Here is a 27,012-nt window from a genome sequence, read left to right as displayed (position 1 = left end):
AGTATAACTCTGAGCTGTCATATTTTAAACTTCAGACACAGAAAATCTCCTGGTTTAAGTGCCTGACATGCAACACAAACAGAAATTCTGCTGGCAAGTTGAGCGTGAATCACACTGATTTTATAAGGTTTGTGTGGTCCTTTGAAAAGGTAAAATGCTATAGGTTAACACAAAGTGCTTATTAACATGGGAGGAAAAAATGAAAGAGGGGGAAAAGGAAGGGATTTGGCCACAGCCACACAGTGACAGCAGCAGAACTTCAGACAGATCCAGGACTCACAGTCACCAATCTTGAAATAGTTGGCTGAAATGATGTCTTTTCTAATCTTTCCATCATGCTGTCTCTATTTACTTCCTCCTAGAATAAAAGGTTAATTCACCTGTATGGAGAATAGATATGGAAAAAGAAGGGGGTAAAATCTGATTTTGAGAAACTCTCTAAACCATTTATTAAAAATGGCACTATTTCAACACCAAGAGCTGAATAAAAGACTGATAGCCCACATGGATGAACCAGTCTCAGAGAATGAAAAAAAGAGGGGGGAGGGGTGGTGAAGAACCCAGATGATTCATTAGGATTTGATAATCTCACTCCTTTTCACATATTTTAAGATTAGTGCACTATTAAAATACAGTTACTGAATTACTGTACTGTCATTTAAATCCAAGTGCTGGATCCCACTGTGGCACACACTGAAAGTCCAGGTTGCAGGGTTTTATTACAAAATCATGAACTACTCTGGGTATCATCTGACTGGCAATACAAATGTGCTTAAATGACCTGGCTTAAGCACAGCCCAGCCTGCTCTACTAAAGAGGCTTTTCATGACCTCTGGGAACACATTCACCACATCTTGCTGCCTATTTAAATGACCTTGACAGTACAAATTACAGCCAAATGAGTTAGAAATAAGAAGCCAGGGAAGGGGGGAGTTTCTACAAGATTGCCTCTGCCACCTCAACAGAAACAAAACCTCATTCCCTCACCCTGGTTGTGTTTCCTGGAGATCTTAATTTCAATAGAAATGCAAAATATGGAGCACTTACTATGTCTGGGGCAGAAGACAATGATGGCATTGTTTCCCACTGAACAATGCAGCCACTCAGTGGCTTATCCAGACTCCCGCTTATCCAAAAACGTCTAACCAAAATACGTAAGAAACCGAGGTGCAGGAGCAGAGATGCAAAGAAAATCCTCTGGATTTTCTCTGGAACCAGTGTCCCTCGAGACTACAGCTGTCCACACACCCATACAAAGACAGTGGCATCCCCTCCCCTTCTTCTGAAGCCATGCATGGTGAAACTATCTGTAGCGATAATAAGAAGCCAAGAGGTAAAGGCAGTTGTGTAACATGTCGTATAAATGAATCATGCTGCTGATATTATCCTCACTGATGAAATAATTGTATTAAATTAAGCAGGGATGTTCACATGACAGGATGGGTGAATTAGATAATGCTCATCTGCAGCTGTACCTCCTCCTGCCACATTCTCAAGTTTTGATTAAGAATAATGTGTCCCTTCCTGCAAAGGTGGAAATTTCTCTAACTATGTAGAAAAACATATACGAGACATAAAAACAGGTATCTTGGTTATGATACGGTAACAAACACAACAGAATTATTCTTCAGGTTCAGAAAAGTCATTTTATCGTATTTCTGCCCACAAGTTTCAGCACCAAAAGTAGAAGGCATGAGTAGACTCTGGTTAGACAGAAAAAGGCACTAAAAACAAGGATGAGGGCAGGTATGAGGAACAATGGCATTCTTTCCTTCTGATGGTGCAGAAAAATCTCTGCACCATCACAGAATCTCAAAAAATCTCTTTTTTTTCTATACCCAGAGCAGCTTTCTTTTTTTTTTTTTTTGTTTTGTTTTGTTTGTTTGTTTTTGGGTGGGGTTTTTTTTTTTGTGGGTTTGTTTTGTTCTGGTTTGGTTTTGGGTTTTTTTTTTTTTGTTTTTTTGTTTTTTTTAAACAGTGTTGCTTGGCTGAATATTCTTTTCCTGAATGAATTTCAGAAGACAGGTACTTTCTGGACTCAGGGCATGTTATCCAACCAAAGTTAGGACTTTACTGATACTGCCCAAATACTCTTCTTCATGGGACTCAAAACAAAGGGGGAAACTGAACTGCCTTATACTTGTGACAAATACTCTTTTTGTTAAGTCTGCTTATAGGGAACTACTCAATGAATAAATTACTCCCAAAGTCTGATTTACACACTGGGAGGATTGTTTTCTCCATTCTTCTTCATGGAAAAAAGTGGTGCAGGAACACAGCAAGTGAATCTGCTTTGCAGCACCTGGGCAGAAAGGACTTCTCCCCCAGTCTTCTTTTGCAACACTAGGGACTCTCAGGGTATTTTCTGGGGACTTCTTCCTCTCAGAGAGATCCCTAATGTTCTCCTCTTTCCCTTTTTTTTACAGGAAGTATAGTTGCCAGGAAAGAAGTCAGCCATCATAAAGACTAATTTGCTGCCCTGAAAACCCCAAGCTTTGATTTTGTCTGGTCTGTATGTTGTCACAGTAAAAACCAGAGAGCTTGCTGGGTGGTTTTCACATTGTATTGAGCAGTGTTGTTTCCCAAATTTGTATGCAGAATTCCCAAACAGACAGAGGAAGAACAGAAGAGGAGCATGCAAAATGACCTGTTTATGAACATGGCAGGCCCTCAGAGATTCCTTCCCCCTCACCCCACAACCTATGTATGTGACACACAGCACTTATTCCATAGTACCTCTGCTATAAGCCATGGAATACAGATGCTGAAATAATAGAGGAGGAAATACAAAATTATAGGATCATTTTAGCCCTCCTGCTGTCTCAGACATGGAAGAGTGGGATGTTTCAGTTGCAGGGCAGCATTAAAGCAGTGTCTAGGGAGAGAACTATGGAGCTGCTCTTCACAATCCATATCCAATGACGACCTGGGGTAAAGGCCTTCCTTTTGTGTAGCATCTGCTCAGACCTCTGCACACAGAAGCAACTCTTTAAAGGTCTTCAGGAAAAAATGCACTTGGACCTTTTCCTTTGGGGTCTCATGGAGCACAAGGCAGGCTGCTTGGCCAACAGAATACACCAGGACATGCAGCTTAGCAGAATGAACAGACTGGTACATGTTTACCCAAAATTCATTTGTTTAGTTTCACAAATCTTCAGAGACACGTCCTCCAAACCACGCTTCCAGTTTCTGGCTGGCTTCAGACTTTCAAAATGCCCAACCATCCTTGTGAACTCTGCTAGTAATCTCCACAGACAAATAGCACAATGTGTTTGAGGAAAGCAGCCAGTATGAGATTTCTAGGCTAATTTTCCTTGATCATGACTTTTCAGTCATACCAACCTCTAGGGAAACCTGATGACTTATGGATGCTTATCCCAATCCAGATCCAAACTTCAAGCATTCATTTTCATCCACACAGAAGTAAATTACTTAGTCCTATTACCATTATTCTTCTAACTGGGCATTTGCTCTTCTGTTTGACTGGAACTAGCAGAAGTGAGAGTTGCTCACCACATTGCTGGGAGAACCCAGAAAGAGGATTTTTCAGTACAGCATGAAAATAAACTACAGGAACAAAGAGCTTTTAGCATTTACTTGCACCTCATAATGAAAAACCTCCTTCCCATTCTGCACCTCTAAGTGAGTGAAAATTTAACTCAGCAGCCTCATATACAAAAAAGCCTCAGTGAAGCTGCCTCTGAGCACATCTTGCCAGGTTGGTCCTGAAATGCGAAGGGACCACGTTGAGTAAAGACAAAACACGAGCCAGCGCAAAACGACTACTCACTTGGGATTCTCCTTGTCTGTACTTCATGCCAAACTTGGGTCCTGATGTTAGCTTTTTGCATCTAAGTTGTTCAGCTGAATTTCTCACATCACTACTTCCTTCACCTGTTTATTTGGTGTCATGTTATTAATGAAGTACTTAGGTCAGAGGCTCAAGTCAGAGGCTAAACAGGAGGAGTGATTTAGGCACAGGTCAGAAGGGACTGATGCAGCCACTGCAAATCTGCAGGGGAAGATGACAACTGATCTTTCACAATTTTAACCATGAAAATCACATCACATGTGGTAAAAAACATTAGAGAGGATCATAAAATTGTGGGAAAAAGGAAGGGAAAGGATTCTTCCTATGAAGACTGCTTCTCCCAAGCTGTCCCCACTGAAATACATGGCAACCAGGACAGTAAAAGAAGCGGGAAAAAAACACTTCTCCAGCATGCCATAGGAATTATTAATTAATTAGAGCTCATAATTACTCTGACAGCTTTTGCCTTATTTTACAACTGGGAAGAATAAGGCACAAGGCGGCTAAATTATTTGCCTAATCTCATACAGTAAACAGCTGGGTCATTAAGAAGAACAGAGCCACTTTTCTTCAGAGCAGTGTTTGGGAGCTTCTTTGATACTGTCCTGACCCTCCTACAATGTCCAGCTGCTTCAAAAGAAGTTGCAAAGAACGTAGACAGAGGTCAGACAGTTTGATCTGTGGTGATGTGTTCCTGAAGTTGTGCTGGGTAGAAACTGTAGTGGCCTGTGCCCCAGTTAATTTTGTTGCTTTTTTAAAAATCCTTTCTGTGTAATTCTGTCCAATAATGCCCAGAAGGCTGAACGTGTGGAGTTTATCTGTATTAATGCCCTCTTCCACCTATAACAAGGCTGTTTAAAAAATGGAAATAGACAAATAGACAAAACGGATTTTGTTGCTGCCTAAACTGAACCTCGAGTCACTGCCTTCCAATGAATCATCCCCCAGTAAATGTTACGCAGAATGAACAGCAATAAAAACACCCAAACCTGAAAGGATGGGGAAAGACTTGGAAGGAAATAAAACAAGGACCTGCAAAGCCAAACAGCATTACAAACTGGTACATTTTAAATGAACGAGAAAACAAAAGCCACACTGATCAAAGCCTCCCACCTCCTCTCTGTGGTGGATGACACCTTTGCTGGGAGCACACCACCACCTCTAACCCCACACCTGCAAAAGGAATTAATTTCAAAAAGAATACAGACCAAAGCAAACCATATCAAAACAAATTAGCAACACACCCCTCATCCTGCTGTGGTCAGACAGAAGAGGCAAAGATGCTCATAGTTGCAGGGAATTCAGGGGGGAAAAAAGACAAAATAAAACCACTACCACCACCGTCCCCCCCCTACCCCAAAAGAAAAAAACAACAAAAACAAAAACAAACAAATAATAATTAAAAAAAAACAACCCAACAACCCAAACCAAAAAACAACCCAGCTGTTGAAAACTTTAGAAGAAGAAAGTCCAAAGACCTTGAAAGAAAAGAGATTTCAAACAGCTTGGACAACTGGTAGGGGGCTAAGAAATTCCTTTTCAATAAACACCTGTGCTTTCTCTGACTTTGGATATCTCTATGTAACCCAGGTAGATTTTTCACTAAGAGAGGCACTAAGTACAGCCCTAGGAATATGTAGTGCAAAGATAATACACACTGTATTTATTTATAGATACACACAGCTGCAACAAAAATGTCAAAATACATTTTGCAACTGTAGATATGAACTGCTTGACAATTTGTTTTTCCAACTAATAGCTTTTCAAAGGAAAACTATCAACACAAAGCTCATCTGTCTTTAATGCTTGCATGCTATTAACAACATCCCAGATCACTAAAATCAAAATGATTTTACAGCTTGGTCTTGCTGGATATCTTTATGTTTCACCTCCTTTTAGCAGCAAGATGAAATCTAACCAGCAGCTGCAGAAAATTGAGGAAGTTTGAGGTACTGTAGGGAATGTTCAAAGCCAACACATACTCCTTCAGTAAATACTGCACTCATAGAATAATTTCTTTAATATTTATGCCCCATCCATGCTGCTATGTGTGGGGTCAACTACTTGAGAGAACATCTGTTGGGAATGGTTGGGAATTGTTGCAGTCATGCCTTTTTTTAACTGCTGATTCCTTAGGTCATCCCAAAGAGACTCAGGTTCAGTTCCAGACTTTACAAAAAACTTTCTTGGTGAATTTGAGTGAGTCACTCCTTATCCAACCTTCTGTACATGGTCACAAACATCTTCGTGAAGTCATGATAAAATATCACCAAATATAAATTCTAGTGTTTTGCACAAGAGCACATGGCTGCAGAAAGCAAAGGATATCAATTCTTTGTATCAATTCTCTCACAAAACTGGAGACAATGCAACCTTTCACCTATGAAAAGGGCAGATTCTATGCAAACTGGGCATACATCAGTCATGTTTATGAAACTGCATGGGAACACCACCATTTGCAAATCTTTAAGTTTAGCAACTACTATTGATGTTATATATTTATCTCTATCTATCCATATTGACTCTACCTATGTTTATTGTTATTTGCTGCTGAATGCAGAATACAAGCAAAAGAGTGCTGAAGAAGTATTCAGCCCCCCTTGGTGCACAGACTTCAGATCCTATTCCTGATTCACACCAGCAGAAATGAAATCACCATCAGGACCAGTATTGGGGCCAAATTGCTGGCAGGCACAATGAACCACTAATTGCTGGATTAATTAGTAAGACTCATAGTTTGTCCCCATGAGACGCTGAATACTTTCAGCTCCTTTTAAAACCTTGCATCTTAGAAATTAAAATTAACAACTGCAAACTAGTATTTTTGTTACACTGTAGAAACTCAGCAGGAATTTGAAGTCAGATCACAGGAATGCTAAAATTCCATTATGCAAAATTAGGCAGATTTTTATCTGACATTTCCCTGTTAATTCTGGAGAACATGCATACATCCACACACAATAGCTACTCCATGCTGTTCCTCAAGCCCAAACAATTGGTTAAAATAGTTTTTGTAATTCTGAAAGAAGACAACTGCCTCACAAAATACCTTTAAAATCCCCCAGTACCACACTATTAAGACCAAACTATTCTTTTCAGATACAAAACAAATGTCTATTTAAGAACACTTCCAAATGCATTTCCATCACTCAGCCAGAACACTTTTACCTCCCAGAAGCTGACACTGTAAGAGATGGAAAGAGAGACAGAGAGGGAGAAGAGACCTCTAGTCCACCTACCGGCTTCACTGAAGGCAGTGAATCCAGCTCTAGCTCATTTCAAGTAGGTTCAACTGTGTCAAAGGTTACCCACAAGCTATTTCTTGATGATTTATAGCTGATGTCTACAGATCTCCTTTTATTTTAATGATGACTTCAATACAGATGCTAAGGCATTCTTTGTCTTCACAGAAGTGTACGGGAGGGAAGTTGACATCTTAAAAAAAGAGAATTCCAAGAGACTGATTTGCTTTTTCTGAACAGGGCCAGCTCTGGGCAGTTTTTATATCTTATCCAGAAGAAAAAAAAAAAAAAAAGGAAAAAATATCCCCCTTCACCCTTGTCTCCTGTACTAGAGCTGCTATGTTTCTGTGACTTATTCTGGGCACAAATCCTAGAGCACTGACTCAATGTGTATGTCACCAGTTAATTATCATCAAGACAAGACACTGGGACACTTGGTAAGCATAAGATAATTTTATCTCTTCACCAGTAATAACATGTATTCATATAGCATTATTTTGCTCTGCTTGGGCCCAGAGTCTCAAAGATACCATCACGGGAATCCTTCCACCCAGCATGGAACCAGAATCATTTGAGGGTGAGGAACAACAGCACAGGAAAAGCAGTAGCAGGACATACCACATCCATTTGGAATTTCAGGTGTTGTGCTGGTGAAACTGCTGACAGTTGTCCAAATGTGAGATTGTTTTCAACTTCAACATTAGTCTGAGTGTGCACAAGGTCTGTATGTGCTGAATTTTCCTGATCTCAAATTTCATCTGTGCCTTTATAGAAAATCTTGGAAGTACAGGCTATCCACTCATTTATGAAAAATAATAAGCAAATAGAGATTAATTAATTTCAGAGTTTACTTACAGACTATTTTCTGTGAACATTTGAAACTAGGAGAGTACCCAGAAAAGAAGATAATTTTAGAGAAGAATAAGAATATTGGGAAAAAAGCACAAAAGGGGGTCGTTCTGATCTGCAAGCAAAGCAGAAAGAACCCCAAGAGTTTAGATTAGCAGAGCTCAAGATTGACTGAGGCAACCAACAAGCTAAATTCAATATACATTAACTTACATCTGTAACCTGAAGTGTATACAGCTCTTAGCATGGCTAAAGATAAAAATAATCAGTGACCTGGAATGACTGCTCCCCCTGAGAGAGCTACCTTTCGAAAGAAAGAAATTCACAAGAACCCACACAACAAAAACACTCTCCAGAATTGCTACATACGTATGTTTTCTTCCTAATTGTACACTGAATTAAAGTGACTTTGCTAATCACGTCACGGTGTTACTGCCTTTTATGGTACACTGCTTCACGGCTTTCTCTGGAGCATTCTGGAGACGAATAAATTCACCCCGGAAACTCAACTTCAGAAAGCTTTTCTGTGCCAATTTTCCCATGGATATGTCACGTTGGGTTGTGTTTGTCACCGTGCAGCTCCTGCTGTGCTGTGTTAGCTGCAAGTCACATAACACAATGTGGCTGATCCATGACGTGAGATGTCACTGCCCGGCACATCAGCTGTGACAAACCCCTGTGCTTCATCTCCACAGACACACACGGGCCCCTTGCTTCCAACCCACAAGCAGGTGCTGGCACAGCCACTATCAAAGCTGAAGGAACTTCTTTGTGACTTATGAAAGTAACTAAAAAAGTTAAAATACTTCTGTAACATCGTGATTCTAAATTGAAAAACTTTCTCTGCACTGTTCCCATTAGAGACATGGTTTTCCCCTCCATGCCCTCCATGCATCAAGATACTCAGAAATGTTTTATCAAACACTTTTTTCCTAATATTTTTTATTTTTACCAGTCCTGACAATAGCTTATCTTTTCTTTAAAAGCAGCAAGGAAAAATGTAGCAACTTGAAATGAAACAACCAGAAACTAAACTCATTCATTAGCACAAAACGTACACATTTGAACTCACAGTCTGACAGCATTAATGGATAAAGACACATGATTGAGACTGAAATTTTAAACCAGTTTCATATGTTAGATCCTGTCACATCAGTTTGTCTGCCTCAGATGTTCTTTGGATACTCCCAAATGTTCTCTCTGGATTCCACTGGAGCAATTTTACTGGGAGATTCTACAGTAAAAAGTCTAATTTTGCTGTGAACTATTTATGCCTTAGCAGAATTTTCAACATGAAATCTTCTAAGATTTGAGACTAAAGATTAATCCCACTTTAATAAAAAAGTAACTCATAGATTTATTTTCTTAGCTGCTTTCTAAGCCTTTGAGATACATTTATACCAATCTCTAAGTTTCAGGCATGACAACATGAAGATTTTTGTTTAAATGAGATTCTTACATACTCACAACACTTCAGGACCTTGGACCTTAAGGAGGCTACATTATAAAATCACAACACGTAGCCATACTGCTTTGAAAAATATGTGTACTCTAAAGTGATGCTTTCCACATAATGTCTCTAAATCCCTCTTTTGCAACAGCGCATTTTACACTGAACAACCTGCATTCTGTACAACAAATGTGTAGTTCTGAGAAACCTGAGAGAAATAGTTGCCAAGCATTTCATATAAATCTAAAGTTAATACTAATCTAAAAAGAAACTGTCTTGTTGAATTTGAAAATAAAACAAGATTTTTACACTCTGCTGCTAAATTTTGCTTCTCTTCAGCTATCCACAGATACCAGGGATTAGAGATTAAAATGTTTCAGATTAAAATATTTTTGGAGCTCCCTTGTTACATGATTATCATTCAGCTGCGGGTATAGGAATACTTACTGGAAAAATGTATTTCTTTGCTGCTTAGTTTGAATTGCATTCTGTCAGAACATGTCAAGAGGAGCTAATTTCAAATCTAGCATGTAGAGTGGATACAAACCACCCTTCTGCAGACAAAACAAGCAGTTTCTGGAAGCTGTCAGACTGATCACACTAGAACTTTATTTGATCACCTCAGAAATTCACTTTTCTATGTTGAAAAGGAATTCTATGTTTTCTAAAAGGTGGCTACACTGCTGTCCACTACACAGGCCTGTCAACACAGCCTCTGTACTTTTTTTTGACCATTAATACACACAACTAAATACTCAAACACTTAATCTGAAGCTGCAAAACAGAAGATTTAATTCCTGATGTGAAGCACCTGGTTCCTTTCTAGAAGTATCTGGGAGAGTGAGACTTTTCTGCTCCATTTCAAGCTCTCTCCTAATCCATGAGATAGGTACATTGCTACACTACTGTCACTTGCACAAGCCTGTGCTCCTGGAATAAACACATCTCTTGATTTAGAGACTCTTAACAGCCCAGAGTCTAAAAAACAAATCTCTGGAATAAAGGATGACTTTTATTAAGAATTCCATATTCTGAAGGAAACTATACATTAATCTGGTATTGGCATAACCTCCTGGTTTGTTATCTATATTTAACTCAGAGCTAATATTGGTCCCTCATCTTTTCAGTGCTGCTACACTCAGCAGCCCCCAGTGAAGAATGAACTTCATGTATTTCTCCTCATGGCTGGTTCCCTTTCTTCAGCATAAAGACCTTCTCTGTAATATTTTTTAACTCTCCTCACAGACCAAGGCCATCCAAACGCAAGGAGTATCAGCAAAACCCACTGCAACCAGAAAAATCAATTTTTTTTCTCTGTTGCATTATGCAGCTCCAGATTGCACGCTCTCCTAAAGCCCTTTTACTGCTATTTTTAGGACTTTGTGGACAACTGGCACGATCAGCTCAACAGCTCTCTCAGTAGCATTAAAAAACCCTTGACTTTGTGACACTGTTTTCTTATTTGGGACTAATCCCATCTCTTCTTGCTCTTTCTCATTCAAGCTCTTCGTTCCAAGTGACAGAAGAAGGGCAGTTCTGTCAAAAAGCTTTTGAGAAGTTAATGCTCAGGTATTTCTAAGTAACAGGGTAAGACACTGAGCAGAAACCAAATGCCAGATCCCAGCACTCCTGAACACTGAGGGATTCTGGAAACAGCCTCCTGAAAGTCACAGTGCCTGCTGGAATACCTTGGCGATCAGAATGAAGCCAGTGATGTGGGTCATTGAAACAGAAATAATGAGAACTACTACCTGCTGCCCACCCCACCAATTTTATTTATTTATATAAGGTTTAGAAGGCATTAACAGCAAAGAACAGCAGTGAACTAGTAAGGACATGGTGCTTGTTTTTTACTGCTTTGCTTTACAACTCTGCTGTTCCCTGTCTGATTTCTGAGGATCATTCTCTCAGGAATAAAGCAGCCTTGCTTGATTTGTGTATTGCACTTTTGTTTTTTGATCAGAGATTTTGGAGGGATTTTTTCCCCTTTTTGTTATATTTTCTTCTGCGTTTTCACTACAAAAACTGCCATCTGAGCCTGACAAGGGTTAATTGCCTGGCAACTCTGCTTGCGAGACATGCTCGTGCCAGAGAGACATGGTATCAGGAAAGAAGAGCTGTGGAGAGCTAATCTGAACAAGCATCCTAGGAGCCCCTCCACATATCTAATTTATTTTTAGGAAAGTAAGGAGGGGTATCAGGCAGGCAGAATGCTGTGCAAGTCCCCACTGCTGCTGCTTAAATACTGCCATTAACATTGCTTTTATTGTTTGGAACACATTCACTATTTTAGAAAAGCACCTTATAAAGTTCCATTAATACTCATCATTTCACTGTGCTCCAGCAAATGGTTTAAAAAGTCATTGTTTATATGCCTGCATGTGATATATAGGAAGAAGAGCAAGGGAGAGGAAGACAACTTCAAAGATTCTGTCACCAACTCCACATTTTACTATTCAGGATCAAAAGCACGGGCAGCAAATGACAAAGGCTCCCAGGTAAAGAGATTATTAACTTAAAGAATGGACAGGGAGACTGAAGAAAGAGTATAGCACAGATGAGGGTATTTACAGCTCCCTACTCATCACTGCATCTGTACTGTAAACTTTTCCTTGATTATCCTATAGCTATTTCTGACCTGTTTGATGCTCTGGCAAGGGGATTGGGAAATGCAATCACTGAAAAATGTTTTGGATGTACTGATGTGTAATATTCTACTGCTAATTGTTACTCTGATGCTGAAAAGATTAATAGATTAATTTAGCAAGGATTTTTTTTTAAATCAGTGGCATATAAAGAATTGTGTCCAGCCTGGAAACTCTCAAAAATAGAAGAGCTTGCAAATGTTGGAGATAAAGCTTCTGTAAATATAGCCCCAGTGTTTTATCAGGGATACTGTGCCTTAAATCACTTTAATGAGAACTGCTGTTCTTCATTCTAAAATACCTCAGTACTCTAATGAAAATGAGGATGCCTTCATTTCCCTGTTGCTTGGACAGGAATTCAGCAGCTGCTGAGCTCTCCAACCAACAAACAGGACAAGGACTGCCATTCATACACAGGGCCTGACTTGTGCCATGGCTTAGTTTCACATAGGTTCCTCTTCTCTGCTCTTCAGGGATAAGAATTTGTCCCCATCCAACACAATCATGCCCTTTGATCACCTGTACACAGCCATTTCATTATTTTAATTTAAATTAGATGCTTTCCATTAACATGGTCAAAAATAGCAGCTCTTAGGGTGCAAGGAAATCTGTATGTCCACTTTTCAGCCAGGCTTCTGCCACAGTCAGAGTGATGTGGCAAGTGAGTTGATGCAGCTGTGCACATAATGGGGACTAATGTTTTCCCCAATTCTCCCCAGGATAAAACTCCTCATTCTGCACCATCATATGAAAGGGGGAGATGAGACAAAGGGAGACAAATGCACCCTACCGAAGAGGGCTGCTTAGGGTAGTCATTGAAAATGAAGTTCAAGTCAACAATTTGCCGGAAGTAGAATCAGAAATATCACACAGATGAGTTTTATGGGTCTTTTTACTGTTCTAGGGCCTTTTTCTTTCTTCTTTCCTTCAGATGTCTTCCTTTTCTTTTTTCCAATATATTTTTATCTGGAGTGAAGAAAGCTTTCCTACTAAAACTAGGTAGTGCCATCATCAGTTTTGACTGGGACAGGGAAATCTACAACCAGCTCCCCATAGTTTACTTATTTCTCCTAGTAACATAGCCTATGGTGTGTCTGAATTAAAATGTCCATTTCCAAAGGCTCTTATTCTTTATTTTTACCCTGGTCTCACATGGACTTGGTAAGAAAGTCAACAGTGACTCTGTAGTTCCCTGACTTTCCCTGGATGAGAGTGGAGCAAGCACACCCTGCTCCCTTTCTATCCTTCACATACTATAACCAGGATGCAAGATACAGCTGGTGCACCTGACAACAACTGTAGCACCATCAGCAGATACTCCTCAAAAACAGAAGAGGTTCTTCTGGAGAGACTCCAGCCACCTTAAAGCCAATCTGTACAAGCATTAAACTTTCAAAGGCCATTTAATTGCTGCCTATAGGTGACATGAAGAAAATTCCATCAGAAGTGTTCACTTCGGTGATGAGATAATGTGAAACTAAAGCACCCTCTTCAGTTAAAGATTCAGATCAGTATTTGAATATCGTAGCTGAGGAGAAACTGATTGTGTATATCCAGCTGCTTAGTGCTGTTTCTGGCTTGTCTGAAACACATTTCCTTTCCTTGTCACAACTCCCAGGTGCTACTGCTGAGCATCACTGCCAGAAGTATTTGAATAGAACAACAAAAAAAAAAATTGATTTGGACAATATGTGTGCTCCTGTCATTGATGGAGACACAACTGTGAGTAGGGTTAGGGCTGAGGTCACAACAAGGTTAAAAGAAAAGTGCCCAGGAATTCTCTCCTGTCACATTTCACACTGAATTGCTCCTGTTTTACAGCAGATGCTACAGACAATACACTGTGCTCCATTAAATATGGGGAATCGTTTAGCTACATTTACAAGCTACATTGAAAATTCACTCCAGAATTACTGTGCTTGAAAGGTTACATGGAAAGGGCTAGAACATTGCAGCATGCAGGCACTAGATGCTATATTTATCCATGCCACATAAAAAGCAAGAAACAAAGGCAGGAATGCACAGGGCCCTGACCATTTACAAGTGAGGGTGAAGTTGTTGTCTTTATGCAAGGGTATAAAGCACCTGATCTGAAGCCAGTGAAGACTGGAGCTATCAGGTGAGAGTCCTGGTAGCATGGTAAAGGTCACAGCTCAGATAAACATAGTGTCTACTACATTGCTTTATTTTATCTTGTGCATGGCCCTGTACAAGCAAGAGGCTTGCAGTGAATCACAAGATGGGCTAGGAAGTTATTCCGCCTGGTCCTTATCTGCACCTCTGCCTGCTCTCTCCTCCTACTTGGGAGCCTGCAACCACCTTGAACACCCAACAGGGCAGCATGCAAGCATTTACATGATCAAAGGCAAAATGTGCTTAAGACAGACTTTGGAAATCCAGCACAATTTGGCAAACTTCAAAGATAGTTGCCTTTCAAAAGGGTTGTGGAGGAGGCCTTGGTAAATTTGAATGGTATGATTAGCATACCGGCTGTTTTTAAAACTGCTCAAGAAGAAGCTGTGTTAAAATCCATTTCCGCAAGACACACGCATTTTTCTTTTGGACAGGCTCCACTAGCTCTGTTTCTTAAATCAGTTTTTCTGGCATGGGTTTCTTCTTGGAAGAATGTACGACACCAGCTCAGTTTCCTAACCAAAACTTGACAGAATGTGTGCAGCACAGCATAATGGCATCTCTACTTCATGGCTTCCTAAAAGTTACAGTACAGAACCCTTGGAAGTGAATTTGACTATTCCAGGTCACATCTGCTGAAAGGCGAGCAAGATGACAGGAGATGCCAGGGTAGTCTGTCCAGCACAGTGTTCAAACACTGGTGAGGGCCACTGATAAAAGCCTTGCCAAAACAGGAGTTGCCAAGGTCTTAGAGGAGTTTCAGGGATGTTTTCAAGTCTTACTAGATTTAAAGGATGATCCTTGGCAAACTCCCCCTGATGCTTCTCAGCATTTCTAGAGCCAACAGTTGTTCCATCTGCTGCTGAGGCTGACTTTGAAGAATCCTTGCAAAGAGCAGCACACTAACTTTAACACTACACAAGACAAGAAAAAACCACAGCTTTTCAGAAGTGACCTAGATGTTTGCCAGTAGCTTGACACACTCTCAGGTAAGGCTGTCTCCTTGTCTCCAAACACTTGAGTGTATTACCAAAGCTGTGCCAGTGTAAACTGTGGGCTGAAAATAGAGATTCAGTAAACAGCATCTATTGAAAGCTATTCTGAGGCATTAACTATTCATCTGTGGAGGTCTGACGTACAGTAAGAGCGAGAAAGATCACCACAAACTAACTTCAGGAACCAAATTGCTAATGGGGATTTAAAAAAAATAAATTTAAAAAATGTCTGTGAAACTCAAGACATATTGCCTGATGACAGTTAAAAAAATTACATATAAAAAACATCAGCAAAGAAAATAAACTTTTGGAGCTGTTGAACACAAACAAGCTTGGAAAAAGCAAAGAAGGGTCCACACAGACACAAAGGAAGGTGTTTAGTTCCAACACATAAGCTTCAGTTTCTGCCATTGTAATGGATTTGCCAATGTGTTTTCTGAGCCAGGCCACTGCACTATTGTGTAAGCTTTATTCTAATTACTGTAGGCTCGATAAAGGTTTCTTTATCATTTAGTATTATAAATAATTGTGCTTCCAGGCTGGGGTTCAAAGCTCAGAACAGCACCTGCACAACAGCTCAGGCAGGTCGGGTGACCTTTCTCCAATTCCCATCTCTCTGGTGCTGAGGACAGACAAAGTGATATGTCTGTCATACGCCATTACCATTAGAACAGAATCTTGTTCTTTTATTACAACTGAACTCTGCCGGATTTCTCAGCAGGAATGCTAAGTGAAATCAATGTCTTGGATTTCCAGGCTGAGCTTGGAGGTCACAGCCACTCTATCATTTCTCAGCATTATCCCTTCTCTTTCTCTTGCGCTCTCTCAGAGCCTCCAACTGGCACACAGCAGATTGAAAACAGCATGCAGCACAGGACTTACTCTGCACAATTTTACAGCCTTTTGGAGCCCCCTTCCTTTCCTTTTGGCCCACTTTATTAGTTTATTTTTTTCCCCCACTTTGCAAAATAAGTTCTGTTTGTCTCCTACAGAACTGCAAGCCAAAGTCACTGGAACACCTAAAAATATGAAAAAGCAATAAAACAAAGGAGAGAATAGAGCTGATCTTGACAGCTGCCAGTTGAAATTGGTTATGCTCAATGCTATCAGCAGATATGGCAGGCCTTGTAATCCTGCAACTGCCACAAAATACACACTGTGCCCCTTAGATCTCATCAGAAATTCTCCTGCTGCACAGAAGAAGCAAAATCAACACTGAGATTTCAAGTGTAGATCTACAAGCTGCCAGCCACACACAAGGCCCCCCTTGTAAAATGCACCAACTTGGTAACTAAACACTTTTGAAAAAACCCCAAACCCAACAATCTACCATCAAGTACAATCACAGCTTTGTGATTTCTTGCTTTAAGAGAAGAGACCAAACCAAGGAAAAGCCACAGGAAGTCAGAAAGTCTACAGTAAGGGGAGAGAAGAGACAACCTAGAGCTTGATTCATCAACACAGCAGCTACTGATTTCAAGCCATGTCTTTCGTTCTTTGAACATGTATCTCACTCAGCTGACAATGGTATTATTTATTTGTCTGGTTATTTTTAATCTGTGCTTCTTTACTCTTAGGGCAAAAACAAGACACTACTGTCAATTCAAGGAATCTCTCCTGACGTGATAAAGGACATGGACAGCATGCTAGAGGGCACCAACAAAAAGGAAGGACACATTTTTATCAAGCTCTCACTGTCACCTAAATAGAACTTCTTTCTCCCTGCATTCCTCAGCTAAATTCTTCCTAGTTGTTTTTGCAACAACATCCCCCCATTTCAGGGAGACATCCTGGGAGCAAAGCTTCCTGCAAGCGAGAGGCACAGGCCTGGTACAGTACCTTGCTTTTGGGTGGAGGGCTGTTTGTGCTCTTGTCTGTGTGGATGCTGGTAGGGGACACGGCAGCACCAAGGTTCCCCTGGGGAATGCCAGGAATCTTGCCTCCCGGAGACACTTGCATCGCAGCAAGTTGGGCAGCATACAACTGCTGGAAAAACAGAACAAAAAAAAAAAAGAAAAGATTGGGGTGGGGGGGAAATACAGGAGAGAAATAATCAAGAAATAAAAAATCTTCCCAGAACTTCTCCTACGGCAGATGTTTTACTTTCCTTCCAATGGGTATTTTTTATTTAGCACATGTATGTATCAAGAAAATGAACTGTCATCTTCATTCCTGTGACTCATTCCTCCAGGGATGAACGAGAGGCGTCACCATGAGAAGTGTCCCAGCTTCCCTGTGTGTACAGGGATTCAGAACAGGGAACAGAAGTTAATCCCCATTGTTTGCCTGAGCTACTGGACAATCCTTCCTTTCCTGAGATGACACAGGCATCAAAGCATTTCCATCAGTAATATGCATCAACTCCTGTGAAACACATATGCTCTTGGTCCCTGTGCTACCATTTCATGTTTCTTTATTTTATTTGCTGTGTTTCCCCAGTTTTCCCAGGCTGTATGGTGTCTGGGATGGGGAATGTCAAAATTTTATTTAGTAATTACTGTAGGAGTCCACTCTCAGCTGGGTTGTGGGGAACCACTAGAGTCAACATAAATACAAACATATCAGTGGTAATGTACTCTCCATTTATTATTAGAAGCCCCAGTTAATTCTAAGAACCCTTTCTGTGATAGATCCAATCCAGACACAGAATGGAAATGTTTTTCTCTTCAAAACTACACCAGTAAGGCACTTTAAATACATATTTTTATTATTAACATGTGAATATTTATAATCACAGTCATCTGTTTAAAGTTAAGCACTACAGTAAGAGTTTAAGGGACAGGGGTCAAAAGCAGATAGGAAGTAGGCAAACTGGGAGCACCTGGAAGCTTCCCTGACCTCCTAATAAAACCTGGAGGAAAATAAACATGGTGAGCAAGAGAAGTAACAATTGTTCCTGCTTTGTGAACAGGGAGGAATTGCCAAGTCAGGAGCCTAAGAGAGCAGGAATGTACTAACAAGGGTTTTCCCACCTCAGCCCCAGCACCCTTTTCCAGGACTCACCCTAATTCTGTGATTCTGCTAGTGTTAAGTAGTGCTGTGCAGTTCATGTGTAACACTGAACTAAGATACTCCCTGCCTGCAGGTGCTAACAGAGCTTCTGAGATGCAATATGACAAAGGATAACATACAGAAATATGGAACTGGATGTGAAGAAACAGGGTGGCTTCAATATGACTAAGTCTAAGAAGTCATGTTGGTAGTGCTTACTTGTTTTGCTGCTGTTTCTCAGTTAATTTTATAAGCTGACAGTAGAAGGAAGATTGGAGGGCACAAAGAAATGCCAACCCAAACCAGCAAGTCTGAAAGAGGAGCATGATTATTCCACAAGGGTCTGTGCAAAAGGTGCAGAGACATTGCTAATATGAGCTCACACTACATAAGCCCTTACCTTGACCAAATGGCTCTGAATCTTGGACAACCCTGTGAATCATCCCATGATTACCTGCACAAACTCTTCCCTTTGCTGGTGCACAGTCCTAGCCCTTCCACACATTTAAAAGTATTCCACTGCTCTTTTAAGTGTAATCAGACAAGTTCTTATTTCTTTTTCATTCTATTCTTTTCAGTTATTATTTTCCCTATTATTTTCAGTTTTGAATCCTTTTTATTTATTTTCCCTACTTCGATCACTGCTTGATCCTTATTTTTCCATACTTCTTCATCACCATCCCATTCTGCCTAGTCTCCCTCTCTTTCCCTATCATCCATTCATTTATCTGCTCTTTTATTTCCTCAAATTTATTTATTCATTTAACCCCAGCGAGTCCAAGCCAGAGGCAAATCAGATAAAACCATCAAAAACAGTCCAGCCCCAAATAAGTCACAGATTCAAATGCATGTATTTATCAGTTAAAGCTCATATCCACTCATTCTTTCTAAAGAAGCCCAAATTCTTTAGGGAGAAAGGAACAAGGTCTCTGTGAACTATGGAAGAACTACAGCAGGCAGTTCAGTGAAAACCAAGCCAGCTTTATGTATGAATTAATATATCAGAGGGGCAATGGTTGTTAAAGAAACAGGATACATGACTAGGGAACAGCTCAAATGGGACTCTGGGCGTGACAGAGCAGATCTAGGGAAAGCTTTTCCTTTTCTTTTGCTCCCTGGTGAAAAACTGGCAAAACAAATTTAGGCAACTATGGGAAAAAGACAGAAGTTAAATGGCCATTAGGCAGGAAAGGTTAAAGCTTGCTGCTAATCTATAGATTAGATATCAGAGGAAATGTCTAGTGCACATATAACATGGTAAAAATAACAGTCAGTCTGGACACTTGGCAGTCCTGATCCAGCTGGAGATTCCTGATGGGCCATACAGTGCCTGCTGAGGACTGAACTTCACAGAAATTTCTTGGGGGGGAAGACTTTTCCAAATGAATCTGTATCCAAAGGTGATTCAGTTGAGTCCAGGAACTAAACTACATGAAATACATACACAACATGATGTCCAATAATCTGCACATCTTACACATTCCAGTGGTCTTTGAGCAATGGCTAGAAGCCGATTCTTCCTGACCTTACTGTCATCAGCCACCTTTCTGACAATGTGTGCAAGGACTAAATAAGCACTGGGAATTAATTTCTCTATGCAACAGCCCAGAAGAAAGCCTTATTTTCAGGTGAAAAAATGGAATATATAGAATTTCAAATGTATGCCTTATTTTTACTTCAGGGACAGACATACCTGAAGAGAATGAAACACACAGTATGGTGTGGAGTAACCTGGAAGGAGGGATGAAAGAAAATCTATAAAGCCTTCATTCATGCTTTTTAAAACCTTCTGTCCTGTTATCAAATTCAACATCTCACCTCAATTTGATTTATTTTGAGAATTAAAAGCAAACATTAAATAAAATTTTCTAAAAGGTCCCTTCTTAGAGTCCTCTCTTAAAAGTCTCTGTCTGCAACACAAACCAACTATTGTATAGAAAAAGCAGTACTAAGCCCAGCTCTAAAAGGAAAAGCATGTGTTTATGAAATTGCAAGGGTCTGAAACCTATTTAACCAGTAAGATTACTCCTATATCATTCTACTATTTCAAAAAATGGAAAGAAATACACAACACACAGCACATTTCTTAAACTTTCCCTATTTTTGAGCTTTTGAATTATTGAACTTGTCTATTCGTATTTAGGTGTTTCAGGACACGATCTCTAGTTTGTACCCAAGGAAAGGGCAATGGTGTGACCAAGTGCTGTGAAACAAGATGGCTAAATGACAATAATTTGTGTATTCATTTAACAGACAAACTGAACTCCAACAAAAGAACATGCTTCCTACTTCCCTACTGGCTTCAAATTTGTAGAAATATTCAACTATCATCTAAAATGTACCCTTATATCCAACACATCAAATGGAACCAAGACCTCAAAAAGTGCAAGGAAAATTATGTTATTCTGTATCACTCCTGTAATACACTGGGTTTGAGCCTCTTAATTTTTACCCCAAACAGAGCCTGGCTAAGCCATTTCCAGCACCATCACCTAACCTAAAGACTCAATGTCAAATTCTAGCACTCCAGGAGGTCGTTTTGCTGCGCTGGCCTTTTTATCTATAGGGTCTTGACTGCTTTATTGTGATCGAGGCATGCAGTTGCAATCAGGGAAGCACTAGTGCTTTAGGAAGTTTTAGTTTTGCTATTCATAATAAATAAGGATAATATTCCGGATTTAAAAAGATACATAATACTCCTTCAAGAAGGCAAAATTTGGCTTCTGAATAAGCAATTAAAAAGTAACATCTAATGTTTGTTTAAAACTAAATGATTATGTTTCATCTCCCCTGCCCATGTGCAATACTGCATGTTTTGTTAATCTTTTCTCATTAACCTCTTATGAAAATCTGTAAGGAAGCACAATCATCAGAACAAAAGCACAATTTGATACACTTTAAAATAAGCAGGCGGTACCATTAATTTTTTTAATGCTGCCCCTCTATTCTTTAGGCATTAAACAGAAAATCCCCTTTCTCCCTAGGTCACCACCTAAACCATTTAAAATTCTTCCAACATATTAAGCAGAAATATTCAGCTGAACTCTCTAAATGGACTAGTTCTAAGAGCTCTTGGCTTGATGACTCTGTAGTACATCAACAGCAAAGCCTTAAGGTTAGGCCAGCTTTGCGAACGTTCCCCTTGGGCATTGTTGTTACACGTTAACAATGCTCATTACTGCTTGGAGGGTACACTAAAAATGAATTCTTGTTCTATTAATACAGAAAATGAGAATGAGATTTAATAGCAATTTTAAAAAGGGTTGAAAAAAGTGCTAGCAATTACACAGGCAGAAATAGTTGATTCAAGCACCTATAGGCATTTGGATTACAGTATTATCTCTTATTAAAATATTTTTATTAGAGAACAGTGGAGATTAAGAGCTGTTAATAAAAAAAACACAGAGAGAGACAGGTGGTAGTGGGAACTGAATCAGTTGTTGCAATAAATTTGTTTCTGATAAAGTGGTTTTTCAGTGAAGATACCACAGCGATGAATTTACTAACCACTGTGCCTGAGTGTTTGAACTGTTGACTGATTTACCACTTCAATTTCTTTGTCATTCTGAGACCCATCATTAAAAATATACACATGAATGGCCTTATTCCTCGTTTTGGTTTTTTTTTGCATAATCAGGGGTGGGGGGGAGGGAAATGCTATAAAATGAGACTCAGAATACATGAATTTCATTTTTCTTTACCTCAACATTTATGCTTACATGAAGCATGAAAAGAAATCAAAGAAAACTTTGATTAAGGCAAAAAGAATTTTGCCATTTTGCCTAATTTTGAATCTTTTCAGGTGTTTTTTTAGTAAGAAAAAGAATTCACTGAAAACAAACATTTTATATACATCCTACTGTTACACAGGTTTTTTAAACTACTGGCAAAATAGATAAAAGCTACAGAAATTAGAATTAAAGCTGCACTCATTAGTGATTGGTAGCAATGCTTGCTAGATATTCTACAAAAAAAGTTCTTCATTTACATATTTGAAATGCCAGATTTTATTTTTGTCTGAGTTTCCTTCAAAGACTGGTAGTCAAACATTTCAAAGGGACAGACTAATTTGTACATTCAAACTTCAGCAAAGTCTTTTAAGTGCCCCTTGTTTGCATAAAATGGGAGATATTCAGAAAACAAAGATAAAATTTGAACACAAAGACAGTAAGCTCCTTTAAAAAACTTGCCCAAAGAACAATTTGCAAGGTGAATTTGCTAGCTTTCACTTTGGGATAATTTCAGATAATAACAACAGAGCTCAAGATCCTGAGATGCACTTAAAAGTTTTTTGGTTTATTTTGGGATTTATTTTGTTTTGTTTCACAGAATTCTGAACACAGTTGAGAATTATTACTGTTCTACCTAACATCTGCCTTTATCACAGCCAACTCCTACAGGAAACTGCCCTGCTCCCAGTGCTGAGGTATGCAGAGACTGTGGCAAAGGACCTTGTCTGGACTCATGTTTCCTTTTTTCACCAAGCAAAAAATAGCAAGCTGGATGAATTCACCCCAAACCTTCAGGACTAGAGAAAACACACCAGATGTTGAGAAGCTTCACTGCTCACTCCCATGGCCTCAAAACCCAGCCAACTTTATTTGAAAACTCCAATCCTGGCTATTCTCTGCATTTACCCTAAGAAAGAAGAAGATGGGTTAGTAAATCACATATCAAGGGACAATAATAAATAATCAAAAGTTGAGACTGAGCTAGTTAATAGATAATTAATATAACTGCTTTTAATCAGAGAGAATTGGTGACACTTGGAGGAACTGCCTAGAGAAATTTTGATTCATGATGATTCAGTCAAGATCAGATGTGTTTCACGAAGGTGAACTTTAAACAAAATTTATTATGCTCAGTAATATTTTACATCTTGTTTTGTCAGACAAGACAATATAATAGTCTCTCTAGCCTTAAAAAAACCTGAGACTTAGAAGGAAATATTGAGAAAAACAAGTTCTCATTAGAAAAACTGTGAAGCATTCACAAACAGAACAAGGCTCCATTTATACACAGGCACAGCCTTGGTAACCACCATCTCTCTCATATTAGAAAAACATCACTTTTAGAATCAGTAACCACAAGTCTCCACAAAATATGATTCTGGTAGCTGATCTCTAGGGTTCCAGGCCTGCAGCACTCATTCCTGAGAATAATCCCACTGTAGTCAACAAGCCTGCTCTGCCTGCGCTAGGATGAATGAATGCATTAGTTCTTTTCTCATTTGGAATTTCTCAGGTTGGACCAACTGGGGATCCTTGGCATCCAGAAGCAAGGCTGGAATCCAGGTCATTGAAAAACTCAATGAGCTTTAGGTTTAGTTCTGATGTAATAAAGACTTCCACTGCAGTACCTTCAAAACAATGCTTGCTTTGATTGTAGAACAGTAATGGTGAATAAAGTAAAACATGTATGTACAATTTATGGTAGCTCTGAGTTTTCTTAGAAACTGATGTAATTTTTATGGATAAGATACACATTTTAACTAAAGTACAACTCTATTTGTATTTATAGAGCTCTTATGGGAAAGACACGAACTAGAACACCCACAAATGGGAATAAATGCAATTTTCCTTGGAAAGTAGTCTTTAATTCTGCCAGTGGACAAATTCTGTTCAAGTATTAGCAAGGTGAGAACCAGCACCCACAATCTAACTGACAGCTCCTGATGACACAGGAAGACTGTAGGAAACACCTGATTAGAGCCTAGACCTTATGGCTCCTTTGTCCCATGCCTTAACAAGAAGACAATCCTTCTACAGGATGTAACTGTAGGAACTTATCAATAGACACTTCCCATCAGAGTCTAATAAGATCTGTTAGTCTCTGTGATAAAATATCATTGCAAACTGTGTATTTCAGATTGTCTGCTCTTTACAAGTAAAGAGATTTTAACTGGAAAACTGCCCAAGTGGCCTACATATTCATACATACCATGTTCACACCATATGACACTAATTGAAATAGAGTGACTATATGGAATGCAATTGGAGAGGAAATTTGATAATGTCTTATGGAAAAAGCCTGTTGGATGAAATGCTGCAGATAAACAGTGTCCCCTTTGAGGAAAGTAATTAATATTGTATGTATTTTAAAATATTAAATTAAAAAATAAGCTGGCAACAATTTATTCCTATAGTTCATTGTGCAGTACCAGAATATAATGTATTCTTGCTGCCACTAGTATTAATTATTTTTATGCCTATGGAATTTTTATGTTAGAAAGAACGGCAAAATAATTTTTTTAAAGTAAGGACATACTTTTGACATCATATTCCTTATGGATTATACAGTAAAATGGCCAGTGGTAATGTAGAGGACTGACAAGCAACAGGCACGTGCAGCTTAAGAAGGGGTATTTGTTTTGTAAACTGCATTCCCTTTATCACCAACTATTCCATAATGCAGAATAGAGCTGACTGTTCTGTAATGAAGATGAAGTGTTTGAATGAAGGTTCCACATGGAGACTGCTGCTCCAGTACAGCTTTGGCAAATTAGAAGCTTGAAGTCAGTAAAGTGGCCCAGACATTTTACTCCATAGGAAAAATCTCACTACTGCCTATTTGTTTACCACAGGTATGCTTCCCAAGAGCTTTATTTTTTTTTACGTATATCCAGATTTTTGGCAACTAGCTCAGAGCACCTGACTTCAGTAAGTATAATTTTTCATTTGAGAGACCAAAATTCTATGAGCGGCCATTTCACAAAATACCTATTTCATATTGCATCGCTTTACTTGACTGGTACTGTATATAATCATTCACTGTTATCCATTAAGTGACCAGAGTAGTTAACAAGCAAGCACTGCCAGCAGAATTACTGTAAATAAGGTTCTATATATTTCAGATTGCCGAGCTATAATTAAGGCATTTCACTATTTTACACACATTTCCTTAAGCAACTCTTTCTCCAGTTTTTATTTATAGATTTTCTGTTTGCATTTTAAGTTGTTGTATTCAACAGGGAATTAAGTCAGGGAAAATCTGTGCCTGCTTTAGGACTGATACTGAATTAATTACTTCAAATCTGAATACTCTGTGTCTCCTGAAGTTAAGAGCAGAGCTCGTAGTAGAGAGATTAAGGTCAACTGCATTTCTTATTTTGAGAACATGGATTTGCTGACTTGAATGCTGATATGGTATCAGGTTCTTATAAATTGATGATTTTAAGATTCCTTGGTGACTTGTCCCTCTTCTTCAGGCATGAAGTAGTGAAATAGGTATTCTGCAGTACATGTGCACCACAGCACTCAGCCTGCTCTAGAAACTCTTTCTTGATAAGCTGCAATAAGAAGTGAGTCCTACAATACTGAAGTCTCTCTTTAAAGCAGTAAAGAGATGATAATCACCTACCAGAAGCAACAATGCCACACTGTCAAATTAGCTTGTTGGAGGGGAAAAGAAACAGATGTAAAAACTTACACTCAGATATTTTTCTGCCCCCCTGTAGTTGTATCTTCATATGTTAACTATGATATCAAACAGTCAAATGAGAAACATTTTCTTTGCTGTCAGTTTCCTTTTTAACATTAAGAGTGTTTTTTAACCTGAAGTATCCTACAATTGTATCCGTTGTCCTTGGAGGGATAAATTAACGTTGTTCCTCATTTATCTGACACATACAGGAGTTCAGTGACATCTACTCAGCTCACTCAAAAACTTAATTTGCTCTTTGAACTGAGTTGTATTACATGGTCAAAGGGTCTGGATAAAAATGCAGGAGGTAGAGAGTGACAAACTCTCAGTCCATCATAGATAAGGCTGCTCTCTTCCAGCTTGGGTAGAGAGGAAAGAATGTGATGTTTGTGCCTTAAAGGGGAGCTAAGGACTGTGTTTGAGCCTCTTCCATCATGCCAAGCCTCCCTGGAAAGAACACATGAAGGAGGAAGTACAGATAGAAAAAGAATATTGAAAGGCAGAGGCCAGTGATGGATAGACCATCCAAGCTGGAGAAGAAAATGGACTTGCTCCAAGACCTAAACTAAACCAAACTGATTTCTAGAAATAGTTCTGAAGAGTTTTTTTTTTTTCTGTTTCCCTTTTTTCTTAGCAAGAAACACTAGTAGAAAGTGACATGGCATCTTTATTCAGTTGTGTAAGTTATTTTATTTTATTTTAATTTTATTTTTGGAGGTAGAGAAAGTAGAGCAAAGTTATTATTTTGGGGGAGGAAATTGTCAGTCCTACAGCATTACCTTTCCAGTTTATAAGTTTCTGTGCCACAGAAAATTTTCAAATAGGTTCAACTAAATTTACCTCACATTTAATTTTTTCATGTTAATATTTCATGTTAATAATAAAAATTTCATGTTAATTTCATGTTCACATTAATTTTTTTCACGTTCACTGCTTTAAAATCTCCTTCCACAAGTCCTCAAGAAAGCCACTGAACTAGAATATTTTAAGCCTCACTGTATCAGCACAAATCTATGTTCCAAACCAGAAACCAGGTGAGTTTCACTATGGTCAGACCTCTAATGTTCTCAACACAGAGTCCTATCAACTTAAAACTCATGTGAGTGCCTAAATTCAAATTAGCCCCATTGTGAGAAGCTGGATAACTTGGGATACTTAAAAACACAAATGCATGTTTGTTTAATTGGGATGCTTGAGCCTGGGGGAGGACAGGCTACAAAGAGGAGATGCTGGAGCATGTAGAGGGGAGTGCCATTATTTGATAAGGGAATTGCTGAGGGAGCAGAAAGCACTCCATTAACGTCATAATTTTGGAGTTTGCTTCATTGTAGGAAAGTCCCTCTTTAACAAAATGAAATAACAGGAACACCTCAATAGCTGTTCAATCTTTTTATTCTTTGATTTTATTTTAAAATGGGTGTGGTCTGTAAAACTCCCCCTCCAATGGAGTCCATAAAACTCTGGAGAGCCTGAA

The 27,012-nt window shown here is 39.1% G+C and overlaps 1 protein-coding gene across 12 annotated transcripts in view; it reads right to left on the bottom strand.

Moving 5' to 3' along the window:
* Nucleotides 1-27,012, bottom strand: part of SOX5 (SRY-box transcription factor 5) — a 604,370-nt gene that overhangs the window by 40,425 nt on the left and 536,933 nt on the right. For 11 of the 12 annotated variants that reach the window (XM_014256070.2, XM_014256071.2, XM_088055169.1 and 8 more), the window contains one exon: nt 16,965-17,111. The exons of the other annotated variant lie outside the window; for it this stretch is intronic. In XM_014256070.2, coding sequence (XP_014111545.1) covers nt 16,965-17,111 — 147 coding nt within the window. The remainder of the gene's footprint in view (nt 1-16,964; nt 17,112-27,012) is intronic. 12 annotated transcript variants of the gene reach the window in all.

Source organism: Pseudopodoces humilis, chromosome 5 (genome assembly GCF_049639895.1).
Source record: "Pseudopodoces humilis isolate 2021_Gansu_Grassland_sample_001 chromosome 5, ASM4963989v1, whole genome shotgun sequence".
Classification (NCBI taxonomy): Eukaryota; Metazoa; Chordata; class Aves; order Passeriformes; family Paridae; genus Pseudopodoces; species Pseudopodoces humilis.
The sequence above is the reverse complement of the archived record's forward strand: the minus strand, read 5'-3'. Positions and strand labels throughout refer to the sequence as shown.